The 15,912-nt window shown below is 61.9% G+C and overlaps 1 protein-coding gene across 1 annotated transcript; it reads right to left on the bottom strand.

Annotated features, from left to right (window-relative positions):
• Positions 1–7,654: 7,654 nt before the first annotated feature.
• GBX1 (gastrulation brain homeobox 1) lies at positions 7,655–14,354 on the bottom strand. Its single transcript, XM_051611031.1, has 2 exons — positions 13,704–14,354; positions 7,655–8,462 (listed from the first exon to the last, which is right to left on the bottom strand). The coding sequence occupies exons 1-2, from the start codon at positions 14,161–14,163 to the stop codon at positions 7,942–7,944; spliced, it is 981 nt and encodes a 326-aa protein (XP_051466991.1). The 5' UTR covers positions 14,164–14,354; the 3' UTR covers positions 7,655–7,941.
• Between the last annotated feature and the right edge of the window lie 1,558 nt (positions 14,355–15,912).

Genomic DNA, 15,912 nt, shown 5'->3' with positions numbered 1-15,912 from the left:
GGCCAGCGTTTCTGTGTGCTGCCTTCTGGGCCTCCCGTGCAACCTCCAGTCTCCTTGTTGCCCACTCTGTGAGGTCTGGGGGATTTCCATCTCAGGCTGACAGATTATCAGCCCTTTCTCCTCCAGCTCAGGAGCTGCTAACAGCAGTCCTGTGCCCAACAGGAGCTCCTGGTGGACATGGCACAGTATGGGGAGAGAAGAACTGTCCCTGGTTGATGAGAAGCTCACCAGGAGGCAGGAATGTGCACTGGAGCCCAGGAGCCATGCCCTGGACTGTATCAAAAGCAGCATGACCAGCAGGAGCAGGGAGGGGGACTGTCCCTCTACTCCACTCTCATGAGACCCCACATCAAGTACTGTGACCACTTCTGGAGCCTCAAACACAAGAAGGATGTGGAGCTGTCACAGTGAGTCCAGAGGAGGCCACAAGGTGATCCAAGGGCTGGAGCAGCTCTGCTCTGGAGACAGGCTGGGAGAGCTGGGGTGTTCAGCCTGCAGAAGAGAAGGCTCCAGGGAGACCTTAGAGCACCTTCCAGTGCCTGAAGGGGCTCCAGGAAAGCTGGGGAGGGACATTTACAAAGGCATGGAGTGATAGGACAAGGGATAATGGCTTTAAACTGGAAGAGGGCAGATTTAGGTTAGACATTAAGAAGAAATTCTTCATGGCATGGATGGTGAGACACAGGCATGGATTTCCCAGAGAAGCTGTGGCTGCTCCATCCCTATAAGGGCTCAAGGCCAGGTTGGATGGGGCTTGGAGCAACCCGGTGTGGTGGGAGGTGTCCCTGCCCATGGCAGGGGGTGAGACTGGATGAGCTTTGAAGGTCCCTTCCCACCCAAACCATTCCATGATTCTATGTGTCAACCCCAGGTGCTGTGGGTCCATGCAGGGAGATGGCCCCAGGGGGATACACAGCTCCAGTGGGATCAGAGATGGGCACAGAAGAGCTGTGCGTTGGGCAGGGGACATGCCAGGACAGAAGTGTTGGGGCCAACTGGTCCCTGTGCTCAATAGTGAGTTTGAAGCTGGAGGCAGAGGTGGGCAGGGAATGGTGGGCTGTCCTGGCGAGCAAGGAGCCAGGCAAAGGATTGCTGCAGAAGCTGGGGTCACACAGACAGCCCCCCAGCAGTGAAGGCAGCCGTGGGTGTCCACTCTGCCGTCCCTGACCCCACAAGCTGGTGGCACAGCACGGCCCCAGTGCTGCCAGCTCTCTGCTGGCTGCATCCAAGGCCCCACCACAAGGGACAGTTTGGGGCTCCTGTGTCCCCTCTTGCCCTCCTGGGTCCAGGCTCCGTGTTGCTCTGGGCACAGGTCTGGGTCCCCAGGCCTGCGTGGGGGTACTAAGGAGGCACCAAGACACCCTGCACCCCCCCCAGCACCCCATCTGCCACAGGTACCCCCCAGCAGTCCCCTCCAGACCCCTGTTGCCCCTTCCTGTGCCTCTCCCATGGCAGAGCCACACGGGTGGCTGCAGGTGGTGGCCCCAGACCCTCCACCAGGTCCTTGCTACATCATCGTGTGCCGACTGAGAGTGCCTGTCCTGGTCCTGGTCCTGTTCCCAGCCCTCCCTGCCCATACCCGTGGCTGCCCCTCGTCCCTCCTCCCGTTGGAGCCCCTCACGGACCCGGCCCCAGCCCAGTGCTGGGTTTGGTTAATTTCCTGGTGACTGCATTAGCAGGAATGGAAGCCGAGGGACGGCAGCTCCTCTGGGGCCCATTAATCATCCCCCTCAGACAAGCTGCCTTGATTACAAGTGGCAAGAAATTCATTAGGGCTGCGGCTCTGACAACTTTTATCTGCGCGGCTGGATCTGACTCATTAGGCAGCCAAATTAAAGCCATGATGGGCCCTGATGAAATTCACTGCTTGTTTATCTTGTGCGATCTGATACATCTGCCCATACATCATCTCCCGGGCGGGATCCCGCCCGGCCCAGCCCCGGCACCTCCCTTCCCATCCCAGCCCTGCCCTGACCCGCCAGGAGCTCCTGGCCAGCCCAGGCCCAGCTCCAGAGCCAGCCCCGGGCTGGAGTCTCCAGTCAGCCCCCTTGCCTGCCCCACATCCCACCTTTGGGGCTGGAAGATGTGGCTGTGCCAGCGGGAGCCATGTGAGGACAACGTTGGAGCCACAGGGCCCCGGGCCGACCCTCCAGGGCTGTGGGTGCCCCAAGGGGGCTTCCCCAGTCCTCCAGGGCTGCTCCAGTGCCAGGGCCTGTGCTGCCATGGGCAGCGTCCAGGCTGCTCCATCCCGGCAGGAAGGGGCTTGTGCTGAACACGAGTGTCCCTGGCATGGAAAAGACCGTGCCCAGCAGCAGTGCTGCAGTCCTGCCCTGCCCAGCCCTGTGTTATCCCACTGTCCGAGCACATCTCGGCACCCAGACGGCTCCCCATGGCTCGGCGTGGTCAGGACAGGACAAGGCAGGACCTGCTGTGTCCCTCTCGAGGGCACAGGCAGCAGCGGGGCCGTCCCTGCCCGACGCAGCCCCAGCAGCAGCCGCGGCCACCCCAGCTCCTGGCAGCACCTCAGGACGTTCCCACAGCACCCCAAGCTGGAGCAGCAGCTGCCACAGCCCGTGAGTGCTGCGGGGCAGCAGGCAGGGGTGCCCTCAGCATATCCAGGGCGTGCAGCTCTAAGCTGGAAACCACAGGTCTACAACCCTTCCCAGAGAGCCTGGGCACAGCAGACCATGCCAGGACACGTTCCATGCAGCACAACCCACAAACAAAAGCCCACAGGCCCCCTCACAGCCCTGGCTGAGCTGGCACAGCCTCCTGGGGGTTGCAGAGGGGGCAGCAGCCATGGCATGGGTCAGTACCACCCAACCCTGGGCAGGCACTGGGCACATGCTGAGGTGCTTTTACAAGAGATGGTCAGAGGGAAGATCATGCTATTGCCCTGCACTTCCAATTAGTGTTCCACATCAGCCCTGCCTCTTTGAAGGAGAGGGCACAGGTGAGACACAATGTTCCAGCTCCCTTGGCCTGTGCTTGTCAAGATGGGTCACCAATAGGCCCCACTGCTTGCACCTGAGTGAGCAGCAGCACAGCAGAGTGTGGCTGCAGTCCTGCTCTCCCAGCCCCCAATTCCAGCACAGCCTCGATCGCTTCTTTCATCTCTTGGGTCATTTTCCTTTGGCACTGAAGATGCACCCACCAGGAGCCTGCAATCTGCTGCCAAGGCCACCCTGACCAGGCTACTGGATCCCATCTGCAGCTGCACCCCAAACTCTGTGTGCCACTGTGGAGCTGGTTGTAAAGGAAATTGGAGGGGGGGAGCTCATGACACTTCCCAGAGGCCTGGCTGGTGGGAAGGGAGCTTGTTCCTCTCCTCCCCTGTGCAGTCAGAGCAAATTCCACCCCTTCCCTAGGGTGCAGGTTCATTGTAGGATTCCTGCAGTGAGCACACTCATGCTGCACAGGGCAATTTTCCTCCAAGGTTCCACTCCCTGAAGCACTGACCCCTCAACACTGGGCTGTGCATCCTCTTCTCCGGTCCCCATGGCCAGGCACTCCTGACCACGGCCAGGAGGGTGGTGAGCTGCTCCCTGAAGGCAACCTGCAGCAGCAGGGAATCCTCCCAGCACAGCACAGCACAGCCCTCCTGGCACAGGGGGCTGAGGGCTCATCACAGCCACTGCTCTGCACCAGATTTGGAAATAAAAGAAGCCCTGTGGGAACTGCTCTGTGAGCCTCTACCAGATCAGTAGAGCATCCGAGCAAGCCCTGGTGAGGCTGACTAATGAACAACAGAAGCACCAGCACCATGTTGCATCCCATCAAATCTTCACACAAGCCCATTGCTGCAGAGAGATCTGAACCACCTTGGTTGCACTGAAAACCCTTTCCTGAGAGGGGACCACTGAGTGAATAAATACCCTGTAAATACCCTGTGGGATGCAGTCACTGCTCCTTCCCTTGCTCTTTAAGAACCTTTGTCCAGGTAAAAGAGTGAACAGGTCTGGGTAGAAATAATTCCCTTGAAAAAGCTGAAAATGTCTTCATGAAGGCAAAATAAGGCGTGTGTGTATGTGTATAAACACATACGTATAAACAAATATGAACATGTGAACACCTGTCTCTATGTGTCTGCATCTGTGTCTACCTTTTACTCTGTGCGTGTGCACAACTGTGTATATTTGAGTATCCACTGAGAGTCCCTTCACCCCACCCCCAGTTCTTACTCTAGGACACAAGACAACAGACAGAAGGTGGTAGATGGGAAATTCCAACTAGACAAAGAGAAAAAATACAGTAGGAAGGCAGTCAGACACAGGAACAGAGGATGAAGAGGTGGGATTGGCATCCTTGGAGGTACTCAAAGTCATCTAGACAAGTTCCTCAGCATCCTGATCTAATGGGACCAGCTTTGAGCAGATGTTGGCCCAGAGACCTCCCAAGGTCCCTTTGGTTCTGTCCTGCCAGGGTCTGTCTTATTGCCCTGTTTTTCATCCTTGCTGCCTTCCCAGTCTGACTGATGCAGCACCTGCAGCTCCAGCCCGTGGGGCAAGTGGCACCCTCTGCCCCAGGGTCGTTCTGTTTGGGGAGGGCTGTGTCCCCTGGGTGCAGCGCTGGCAGCGCCATCCACTGCATCCCCTGCTGAGCTGCAGCTCAGCCGCCCGCGCTGGGCAGGAGGCAGCAGACTCTGCGATGCAGAAGGTCCTCAGGGGAGCTCTGTGCTGCACAGCACACAGAGCACGCTGCTGCTCTGCAGCTCTGCAGCCCCGGTGACAGCTCTGGGACTGTCACCTCCATCGGCACCAGACTGAGCTGCACCAGCAGTTACTGACACGACTGTTTGTACAGTTGCATTGGGGCTGATCTCAACAACAAAAAAAGCCAAACCCCAAATAACTTCCAAGCAGCAGGAAGCTGCAGCTCTCTGGTGCAGCCTGTGAAGCAGCACAGCTGGAGTGGGGCAGCTTCACCCCCAGAGCTCCGGCTGGCAAGGGGGTGCACGGGCTGGGGGTGGACAAGGGGATGGGTTAAGAACACAATAAACTGGTAGTGTCACTGGGGCAGAACACATCAAACCACAGCGCCAGCTAGAAATGCCAAGTGAGAATCAGGGGGTTCTTGGATCCTAACTAAAATTTAACTCCTTTCTCCGCTGCTGCCCCAGCCCTGGGGGGCTGCCCCCCTTTTTCACTGCTATGCTTCATCCTGTGCTGCTGTGCTGTGCTAGGTTGCAGTGGTACACACCCCTCATGTGGACACATTTATAGTGACAGAGCACTGCTGATGGCTGCACCACTGCTTCATCCTGCCCCCCTGCCCTGCCCCCACTGCCCAGAGGTGCCTCAGACCACGGGCAGGAGCTACTGCAATTGCTGCAAATGGCAGGTGCTCCCTGTTTGCAGCCAGGCCGAGCAGGACAGTCACCATTCTCTGCCTCAGACCAACCCAGGCCCAAGAAGGGAGAAGTGGGGAGTGCCTGAGCTTGGTTCTCAGGTGCAGACAGCTCTGCTGGAGGGACCTGCCAGCTCCCCTGAGCTCAGGAGGACGTTTACCTCCCCTGATCCAGAGCGAGTATCAGAGGCAGATCAGCTGTCCTGCCGTGGCTGTGCCCTGCTGCCCCAGCAGGTGCTCGGAAATCCACATCACAAAAGGATCCTGCAGAACTGTCTCGGGACCTGCAACAAACGTTTCGTGGCAGGAAACACCCACCTTGGATATCCAGGAGCACGGCTTTGTCCTGACGGCTTGCTCTGCTGTGGCTGTTCCCCGCAAGGCCAGCCGGAGCCAGCAGGGCAGGGACTGCTGCTCAGCAGCGCGGGGGGCTACGGAGTTCTGGGGGCTCTGCAGGGCTCTGCGGGTCTCTGGCCGGGCTCCGACGGGCTCTGCCGGGCTCTGCGGGACGTGGTTGTGCCGCCCCCGCCCTCCAGGGGGTAAGAGAAGGCAGCTGCCAGCGAAGGAGGGGCCGTGGGGAGGGGGCACCTCCCAGGCACTGAGAGAGGGGCCAGTCCTTGCTGTGCCAGCAGGGAGGGTACCCAGGAGGTGAGGTCAGGTCAGGTCCGGCTGGCAGGGATGTTGCCACCCCTACAGGCTGTGACCCAGGGAACTAACTGGGCCCTGTGTGACCCAAACTCTGTATCAAACCCAAGAGCTGTTGGTGTCCCAGCAGCACCGTGTCCCACCCTCTCGAAGAGAGCCTGCTCCCTGCTCGGGAACCTCTGGTGGGATGGCCATGGGGGTTGCTCCTACAGCACAGAAACTCATTTAGGCCCAGGGGCTGGGCTGGCTGATATTCATCAAACCAGGGACAGAGACTTTCCTGGCCAAATAGCTAATTAGTAGTGGAATCACATGGTGCTGACTCAGGACCTTGCATGCAGCTGTGCCCCATGCAAAACTGATCTTCATCAGGCTCTGGGGCTGGGCTCAGCCATTTGGGATACCCTCTGGCTTCAGAAGCAGCATCTCATGCAATAGCTCTCAAGAGCAGACTCTCCCAGCCTGGCTGGCCTAGAGGTGCCAGCCCCTCCTCAGGAAGCCCCCAAGCCCCTCCTGCCTCCATGCAGTGAGACCCAGCAGCTGCTCCAGGCTGGGCCAAGGACACGTGGTGTCAGTGCCAGCAGTGTCTGCTCCACTGTGGCCTTGCTCGTGTCTGCTGAGCCTCAACAGTGTGGTAAGGGAAGCAGAAGCTGTTCCTGGTGACACAGGCTGAAGTTTCCAAGGAAGGGCAAGACCCTTACCAGCCCCTCAGCCTAGCCATGGCACGGGTAGCCCTGGCAGCCAACACTGCCCCCAGATTCAGTGGCAACCAGCTGCCTGAGCTGCAGGATGATCCTGCGTTCCCCATGGGCTGGGCCATGCTCCTCAGGGCTGAGGGGGGAGGAAATTCTTCCAGGCAGGTCTCTTCCAGCAGGCAGCGCAGCCCTGAAGAGCTGGAGGGCACTGATTGCATCGCTGGGCCTCAGATGTATTGGTGGCATGTGGGGCTAAGCGTGCACTGAGTCAGCACAGGGAGGGGGCAGCCCTGGGGACAACAAGCAGGGGACAAAGGGGCTGTGGTCACCAACAGCTTCTCACCCCACGGCCAGCAAAGTCCAGGTTCCACGGGACGGGCAGGGCTTTGCCTTCAGGGAGGGTGGCAAGTTGCCATCGCATGGTGCCGCTGGCGAGGGAGGGTCGCTTCAGGGCAGGGGCCGCAGCCGTGCCGGGAGTCCGGAGCGGAGCCCACGTCCCTTCCCTTCCCGGGGAACGCTGCCGGCCTCGGGCAGGCTTCGGCGGCAGCGGCTGCGGGGGCGAGGACTGATGGGACCGGGGCACAAACCCCGGCCCCAATCCCCAGCTCCAATCCGCGGCCCCGGCCCGTCTGCGGAAGGGTGGACCCGCGGCTGCTCCCCGGCACTTCCCAGTCCTTCTCTGCCCTCTCTCGTGTCTCAGTACAGGCACCGGACCGGGTCCCACGGAGCCCACCGCTGTTCCCCGTACAGCCGTCGGGTCCGCGGACCCCGGTACCGGCCGAGGGACGGGTGAGTCCCAGAGCCTCCCGCCCTCCTCGGCATCCCCTCGCGTCGGCGCCGCCGCCCGCTGCTCCTGTCCCTGCCTCTGTCCCTCTCCCTGCCCCTTTCTCTGCCCGGCCGGGCCGGGGGCTGAGGAACGCTGGTGGCCGGGGCTGGATGGGTAGCACCTTGGAAGAACGTCGCCTCTCTCCATAGAAAATAATTTATTGAAATCCCAGCTCTCCGTGGGCGGGAGCCCGAGGGCAGCGCAGCCCCTGCCCGGCTGCCGGCCGGGACCCGCGGGGGCCAGGCGGCCCGCGCTCCCCGCGGCACGGGCAGACGGACACGCTGCCGTATGTACAGAGTTTACACGGAATAAATAAGGGACATGTACAGAGGAGTAGAAGCGGGCGCCCGGGCCGCGCCCCCGCCGCGCCGGGCCCTACCCCGCGGCCCCCGGCCCGCCCGCCCCAGGGTCCGAGAGCCCCGACGGCGCTCAGGGCCGGGCGCCCTGCTCGATCTGCTGGTGCTGGCTGCGCACGGCGAAGCGGTTGACGTGCACCGGGATGGGCACCACGATCTTGGGGTTGCGGACGGGCTCGCCCGAACGGTTGCTCACGTTGCCCGCCTTGATGCGTTTCCACTTAGCGCGGCGATTCTGGAACCAGATCTTTACCTGCACCTCGCTCAGCTTCAGGGCGTGCGCGATCTGCGAGCGCTCCGTCAGGCTCAGGTACTTCTTGCAGTGAAATTCCTTCTCCAGCTCCAGCAGCTGCTCGCTGGTGAAGGCCGTGCGGCGCCGGCGGCTCTTGCCAGCCCCGGAGCCCGGCGGGGGCTGCTCGGCCGCGGGGCCGCCCTTGCCCTTGCCTTTGGCGCCCAGCGCGGCGGCGGCCGCCCCGTCCAGGAACGGCTCCTCCTCGCTGTCGCCCGCCGAGCTCTCCTCCTCCCGCTCGCTGCACGGCGTCGCCGCCGACTTCACCTCCAGCTTCTCCTCGTCGGAGCTGTACGCCTTCCCGTCTGCGGGGCACACAGCGTCAGCGCCCGCCGGCGCGGCCCCCCCCGGCCCGCCGAGGGTCCCCCGCGCCCCCGGAGCCACTCCCCCTGCCCCCCGCTCCCCCCGGCCGCCGCCGTGTCCTGCAGCCCCGGGGCGCTCACAGGAGAAGCAGCTTCCCCGGCGCCCTGCTGCAGGGGTCTGCTGCCCCAGAGGGTCTGCTCTACGCCCTGCTGCCCGCAGCCCGGGCTGCTCCGTGGGCCAGCACCCATAAACCTGGCCCATCCGCAGGCAGCTGCGGGTATGAGCCACCACAGCAGCTGCCACCATCCCCATCCCACAAGCCAGCTGTAGCAGCTTCACTGCAGCCCTTCTGAGGCTTGTCCGGACCTCAGCACTCCCTCTGTCCCATCCCACTGCATCAAACCATTGATGCTGTTCACACAGAAAGAAGCCATCCACGAGGAGCTGAAGGACTGTCCTGGGAACAGCAGCCTGAGCTTGTTCCAGCCCAGCAAACCTCACTGCAGGACATGGGGTGTCCTGCTGCCAGCTCTCCCTCCCCAGCCCCAGGACGCACAACAGCAGGTGCTGAGGCAGCTGATGCTGAAGGCTCAGCTCATCTCCACTCTGTGCAGAGGGGCAGGCAAGAGGCTGCCAACACCACTCAACAGACAGCACCTCACCCCAGGCCACCCAGGGAGGCAGCGCTTGGACCATGGCAGACATCTCTGTGATATTGCCTGTCAGTGGGGTATAGGGGCAGGAACCTTCTTCTTGCCAGCTTCTTGTGTCCCAAACTGCTGCCTGAATGATTCAAAAGCCATGGAGCAAGGGAGGACATGGCTGGGAGACATGGGGAGGAAAGAGGCCTGGAGGCCAGTCAGTTCCCTGAAGGGGAAAAGGGCTCAAAAGAAGGGCTCAAAAAAAGCCCCCATCCCTCCCCCCAAAGGGGATCCAGCAAGGAGATGCTCAGGAAACAGCCAGGGCTGATGGAGGGAGAGGATCCACAGCTATTTACAAGTAGATGAAGGAGCTTTTCTGTCTTGCTGAGACTAGAAGAGACCAGCAAAATCTCCACGTCTGACCTGATAGCAGGAATCGCTGCGGGAAGGAGCTGTTCTGAAGCACTGCCACGTCTCAATAAAATCCTACATGCCAAAGGAGAAGCAGCATCTCACCAAGCTTCTAAGCAGGTACTGGCACATGTACCCTGGGCCACTGGATCTCCAGACACCTCAGCTCCCCTCAGTGGGAAAGGCAGAACAGCCCTCAGATGCCTGAAGGTGCAGGGTTGCAAAGACACAAACAGCAACTGCAAGAAACTGCTTGAGCCCAGGAGACATTCTTGGGAGCCTGGTTGCTGTGGAAATACCATATCCCTTGCTGGTCCTGCAGCAAGTCTGTGGCTTCCTGAGAGTGGGTGGGTGGCTTTGGAGATCTGGAATTATCTCCCTGCTCCTGCTTCATACAGCAGGGAAGAAACACCTTCGTCTCTGCTGCAGAACAGACAGTAACCTCTTTCTTCTTGAGGGTCGGGGGGAGAAATCTCCCTCATGCACAGGGGGTTTAATAAAGACCCAGAGAATTTGTGCTTGTGGGGCTGAGGACCAGCAGGTGGCCTGGAGCTTTGGCTGCTGGTGCAGTCTCATGCAAGCACTTTGCTGCAGAAAAGGAGAGCTTTCCTCTCCGTGAGAGCACAAGGCCTGACGAGGGAAGGGAGCTCGTATGAGGACTCAGTGACTTCACCAAGAGTACCCTTAGGTCCCACCCTGACTCTGCCCTTCCCCCATGATGGATCCCAGCAGCCACACTATCAAACAGTGCTGATGGGGCAGTTTGCTCTTGGAGGTCCAGACTGTGCCCCAATGGACTAAAGGCTGAGCTACCAACTGCAGCATGTCACTAGGTACACTCTTCTTAACCAGAACCCAGATTCCAAACAGTCTCTACCAGACTAACATGTCTCACATTTGTTCTTATAAAAGGGTTGGGTTTGCAGTAAGGAACTCAGAACTATATAATCATAGAGTATAAACCAGAGATTTTCACAAAGAAAACTGGTATATTGGTCTGTTGTAAACTAGTATATTCCCATTAAGGAAGTGATGGAGCAGGGGAACCCACCCATTTGGTGGGAGAGTACACTGAGATTTCCAAAAGCCTTGGCAAGGGAGTGAGGCTGTCACAAAGCAAAGCACTGTGACTCTGAAAAGCCAACTAGAAGGCAGGAGATGAAGAACAGGACTGACCTATTGCTTTGCTCTTCAGAGTCCCTGCTGCTCAGTGATCTTACTGTGGACACGGTCAGCGTGGTGAGGAGAGTTGGGTGTCATAGGTGACAAAGTTATCCGAGGACAATCAGGGGAACCCAGATCCAGAAAGGGTGTTGTGACAGCCAGAAAAGTCCCTTGCTGGCAGGCACACAAAAGCTCTTTGTTATGGTCATAGGGAACAAGTGAAACTTCACCCTATCCTTGACTGCATGTGCAGTTCCTACAAAACCCAAGAGAGGGTCTCAGACCACTACCTGGATCTTGGTGGAGAGCTCTACAGCTGAGGAACAATGGTGCTCTGGAGAGGTGTGGAGAGCTGGGAGTGCCAAGTACCTTTATCCTGGGGTCATACTCTGTTGCAGCTGTAGTAACAAACCAGAATCCAAGCTTTGCTGCTTCTTACCACCCGCCTTCCTACGTGCCTCTCTCCTCCCAAGAAGCGTGACAACAGCTGGAAGCAAGTTTGAAACACATTAGATGCAAAGAGAGGCCCTAAAATGGAGCACTGACTCCCTTGGCTGATCCAGCATGTACCTGATCTTGTGTCCATTGACACCTGCATGATGGAGACACTAACTGAGCCCAGGGACAGAAATAGTCACTTCTGGGTATCATTGACTTGATGTCAGCAAAACAGACAAAAGGAGGCATTCTTCCTTCCCATGGTTCTTCTACAGGTAAGAGATCTGTGGAACACCTTTTTCCAGGATGTGCCTGATGCCAAATTTCTCTCTCCTTCCTGGTGGACTCTAGATAAGGTCACAGAAGAGGAACTGGTCAAAGGTTACTAAATACACAGAACAATGTCTGGCTCATGAAGCCCCCGCAGTGCAGGTGGTTGGATGCTAGAGAAGTGTAATATTGGAAGGTGTTGCACAGGTTGTGCTCTCTTACTTTTCCCTGGACAGTTGCTCTTGGCCAGGGTCACAGATAGGATGCTAGCACAAGCTGTATTATAGGTAGTTTTTGATGCCTTCTTTTGACACAATTTTTCTTTTCCTTAATTGTGGAAAAAGCCCACAGCAACCATCCTGGCTTTCCTGTGAGATGGCATCTCCAAGGGCCTTGGCTGGTACAGTCAGGAGAAACATCAGGTAAAGGAGAAGGTAAGCACATTTGCCTGACAAGTCCTCTTGGACCTGGAGAGAGTAGCTCACAGAGTCAGGTCCACACAGGCACATGCTTGTGCAGAACGACAAGCATCCTTCATGGCACCAGGGCAAGCACAGTCCTAAGAGACAGGTAACAGGCAGCAGGGGATGAACAGTGACAGCAAGATGCATTTCATCCCCTCATATGAGCCCATCATGACAGGGCAAGTCTTAAAGATACCCTTCCTTGATACTAGACGTAGTCACTGGGACAGTTCCCCTGGGAGCAGAGAACATGTTGGACTTAGCCACGAAGGAGCCATGGAGGGAGATCAAGCACAAAGTGCTTAATTTCCCCACAGCCTGGAAAGACATGCCTACAGGGACAGGTGGTTTTGGCCGGGGCAGTTCTGTCCCCGAGGAGACTGTCAGAGCAGAAGTGAGATCACTAGCACTTTTGACTCAGCACACAGGCCTGGGAGCACCAGAGGAGCACCTAAGCTCCAGAAACACACAAATGTAATGGGGGACCAAAATGTGCCAGTTGTTCTGCTGAGGGATGAGGTTCAAGGAGTATCCAAGTGAGGGAAATAGTCTTCTGAGGGGAGAACAAGGAGGGACGAGGAAAAGACCTGGGCTTACACAGGAGAGGCTGAAGGGAGAATGGAGAACAGCAAAGCACTGCAAGAAGGATCAGAGAGACCTCAGCACACATCTGCAGGAAGCCTGTGAGACAAAGGTGGATCTCACAAGTGACATGGGGAGACAGCTCAGGGGACAGGCCATGTCTGAGCAAGCTGGCAGTTGGTTTGTCTTGGTCCCGCCACAGAAGGGACGCCTCAAGCCCCGTGCTGCAGGAGGCGGGGTGGGAGAGCTGGAGCTCGCTTAGAAATATCGAGCAACAAGTCACCGAGGCTGGTGCCTGCGCGCTTGGGGGAGCAGCCGCGGCTCACAAAGGCGAGGGCCCCGCGGCCCCTCCACGGCGGCAGGAGCCTCCCCCGGCCAGCACCGAGCGGGGACCCGGCAGCGGAGCCGCCGCCTGCCCGCGCCGTCGGGCAAAGCCGGTGCCGGTGCCGCGGGCAGAGCAGCGCGGGGCGGCAGCACGGGGAGCGGGGCCGCGGGCAGAGCGGGGTGGCCGCCTGGGCTCGGGACGGCCTCGGAGCGCCGGTAGCCGCAGCATGACGAGCCCGAGAGGGTGGTGAAGCCCGGCGCAGGGCGAGCTACGGGCGAGCGAGGGACGCCCCAGCCCCGCGGCACAGCTGCACCGACCGGGACCGGACCGGGACCGGCTGAGCGCAGCCCGGCCCGGGGCGCGATTCCCCGCTGCGCTCCGCCGGGCTCGGCCCAGGCCGGGTGCCAGGACCTCGGAGAGCTCCGCGCCGCAGGGACGGGCTCGGCCACGGCCCCGGGCGGCCCCTGCTCTGCCGGGGGTTCTCCCGCCCCCGCCAGAGGGTCTCTCCCCCACCGAGGGGTCTCTCTTTCGCCCCCCGGCCCGGGCACAGCCGGAGGAGTTTGTCTCCCACCCGCGAAAGTTGCAGGCGCCGCGGAGCCGGGCTGGAGCGGAGAGGGACCGGCCCGGTCCTCCCGGCTCGGCCCGGCGGGACAGTCCGGGAGCGCAGCGGCGGGCACGTCCCGCCGCCGCGGCCCATCGCGGCCTCGCCGTCCTGCCCGGCGCGCCCCAGTCCCCAGTGCTCCAGGCTCCGCGGCTCCTGCCCTGCCGAGCTCGGGCGCCCGCGGTGCCGCAGCCGGGCCGGCGGGAAGTGCCCGTGCTGGGGCCGGACGGGCGGCTCTGCCCGCCGCGGAGCCCCTCGGGGCTGCAGGAATCGCGGGCGAGGCGGGCCAGTACTCGCCGCAGACGAGTCGCTCTCCGCCGGGCGGGCCTGGCCCGCGCCGCTCTTACCTGCCAGGCTGGGAAAGGGGTCCGGGAAGTGCAGCGGCGGCTCGGGGGGCCCCTTGTCCCTCCCCGGGGGCAGCTCCTCCGCCTCCAAGCCCTCGGCGCCCCGCCGGCAGCCGGCGTCGGGGTTGGCGCGCGGCGGGGGGAGCTCCTGCGGCGGGTAGAAGCCGTCGGGGGGCTCGGAGAAGCTGGGTAGGGCCGTGGTGAGGGCCACCATGGAGGGCACGGCCTGGCCCAGGCTGGCGCAGAACGTGTTGGTGAGGCGGCCGGCGAAGGAGGCCAGCGGGGCCAGCGGCGGCAGCCCCGACTGCAGCGGCCCGTGGGACAGCGCCTGCGGCAGCACCAGCGGCCGGTACGGCATGAACATGGGGTACCCGGTGTAGAGCAGGTGCCCGGAGCGCGGCGGCGGCGTCCCGATGAGCGAGTCGATGGAGAAGGCGGTCCCCTGGCCGCTGGGTCTCTGCATGGCGAGCGGGCGCCGCCGGCTCAGCCGGCAACAACTTTCCGGCGAGCTCGGGCCGCCGCCAACTCGCCGCGCCGCCGCTGCCGGGCCCCGCCGCGGCCCCGGCCCCCGCCCGCCGCCTCCCGTGGGCTCCGGCGCCCGGCGAGAGCTGCCGCCCGCCCGCCCGCTCGCTGTCTCGGCGCGGCGGAGTGGAGCCGAGCTCGGAGCCGCCCGCCCGCCCGCCCCGCCGCGGGGGGGCCGGGCCGGGCCGCGGAGGGAGGGAGGGGAGGGAGGGAGGGGAGGGAAGGCGGGCGGGGGTGTTGCCCTCTGCTCTCATCCATCTTCCGCACATCACGGTCGAGTTCCTCCTTCAGCGCCCGCTCCGGCGGGGCAAGGCTCCCCGCTCCCCCCCGGCGCGGCCGGCCCCTGGGAAGGCGCCTCCCCCTCCCGCCTCATCAGCTGTTATTAATGGTGATTGATGATTAGCAATTACGGGGCCAGCACAAGGGCGCTTTTGTGGGGACGGGACGGGGCCGCCTCGCTCGGCACATCCTTCCCCGGGCCGCCCCCAGGCTCACGACAACGGACGGGGCGAGCCGCCCCGCTCCGCCCTGGCCCTGTCGCCTCCCGGAGCCGGCCCGGGCCGACGGACCTAACGGTCGAGCCCGGCGGGGAGCGACCCGGGGCCACCGACGCTGGGTGGGCTCCAGCGCCCCGACGGACCGGCCCTTGCCGGGCACCGGCTGGGCCCGGCAGCCGGGCGCTGACCCGCCGCTCCGGGGCCACCGTGGTGTGCCCAGAGACCGCCCGCCTCTGTCCTGGGCTCGGGTGGGCCGCCAGGAATGGTCCGGCCTGTCCCCTTCCAGGTCCCGGGGCCTCCGTGGGGTGGGCGGGGTCGGTGTCGCGGGGCCGGGGGAGGCCGCGGAGCCGCCCATGGGACGTGCCCGGGACAGGGTGGGAACGGGGGCTGGAGCCCGAGCGGGTCATCCCGGCTCCCCCATTGCTGCTCTCCAGCGGCTGTGCCCCGCGGCTGTGCCCCGGTGCCGGCTCCGTCGGGGCAGGACCGGAGCGGAGCCGCAGTCCGGGGCGCCGGGGCAGTGGCTGCAGCCTGCCCGGACCGGTCCGCCACCGGGGCGTCCCCAGGCCGGCTGTGGCGGGGCTCAGCTCACCGGGACTTTGCTGACCGGGGCTTTTCTAACCTGCCCGCGCCGCGCTGCAGCTGCACAAAGCCCCCGGGCTCTGCCCCTCCCACCCGCGCACTGTCGTGTGTCACACTTGTGCCCGTGGCTGCCGATGGGCCCTTCTGCACATCACTCAACCTGCAGAGCAAGGGAGCCTGGGGCGAGCCGAACACTCCCGAGCTGCGCGGGAGCTGCACCTCTGCCTTGCCCGGCCGCGTGTCCTGGGGAGCGGACCTGACACCCCCCCGCTAAAACAGAGTGCTTCTCCCCCCAGGTCGGAACTTACGTTGTGCTCCTGCCTACAGGGAGGTGTTCAGCAGACCTGTAATATGCTGAACATGGAGCAAACCACAGCCCTGCTTCAGAAGAGCATCAGGATTACCACGTAGAGCACTCAGAAGCTGAGACATGTCAGAGCTGAAGTCGTGTCTGCATTTTCTGTCACTGCATTTTCAGTGGCACAGCTACAGACCAGACCTCCAACTCTCACCAAGGGGCAGTCCTCCTCTCAGGATCCCTGTGTGGTCCTGCCTGCACTCACCCCTGGACCAGGGATGCAGTACCTCTGGGCTGCTTAGCTACCCCAGCTCCC

This window comes from Apus apus, chromosome 2 (assembly GCF_020740795.1).
Source record: "Apus apus isolate bApuApu2 chromosome 2, bApuApu2.pri.cur, whole genome shotgun sequence".
In the NCBI taxonomy this organism is placed as follows: Eukaryota; Metazoa; Chordata; class Aves; order Apodiformes; family Apodidae; genus Apus; species Apus apus.
This window is presented reverse-complemented; position numbering and strand designations above follow the sequence as displayed.

Coding starts and splice junctions, on each gene's coding strand:
- GBX1 (XM_051611031.1), bottom strand. CDS start 14,163: ATGCAGAGACCCAGCGGCCAGGGGACCGCCTTCTCCATCGACTCGCTC. Junction 8,463..13,703: donor CCCCTTTCCCAGCCTGGCAG/GTAAGAGCGGCG, acceptor TGTGCCCCGCAG/ACGGGAAGGCGTACAGCTCC.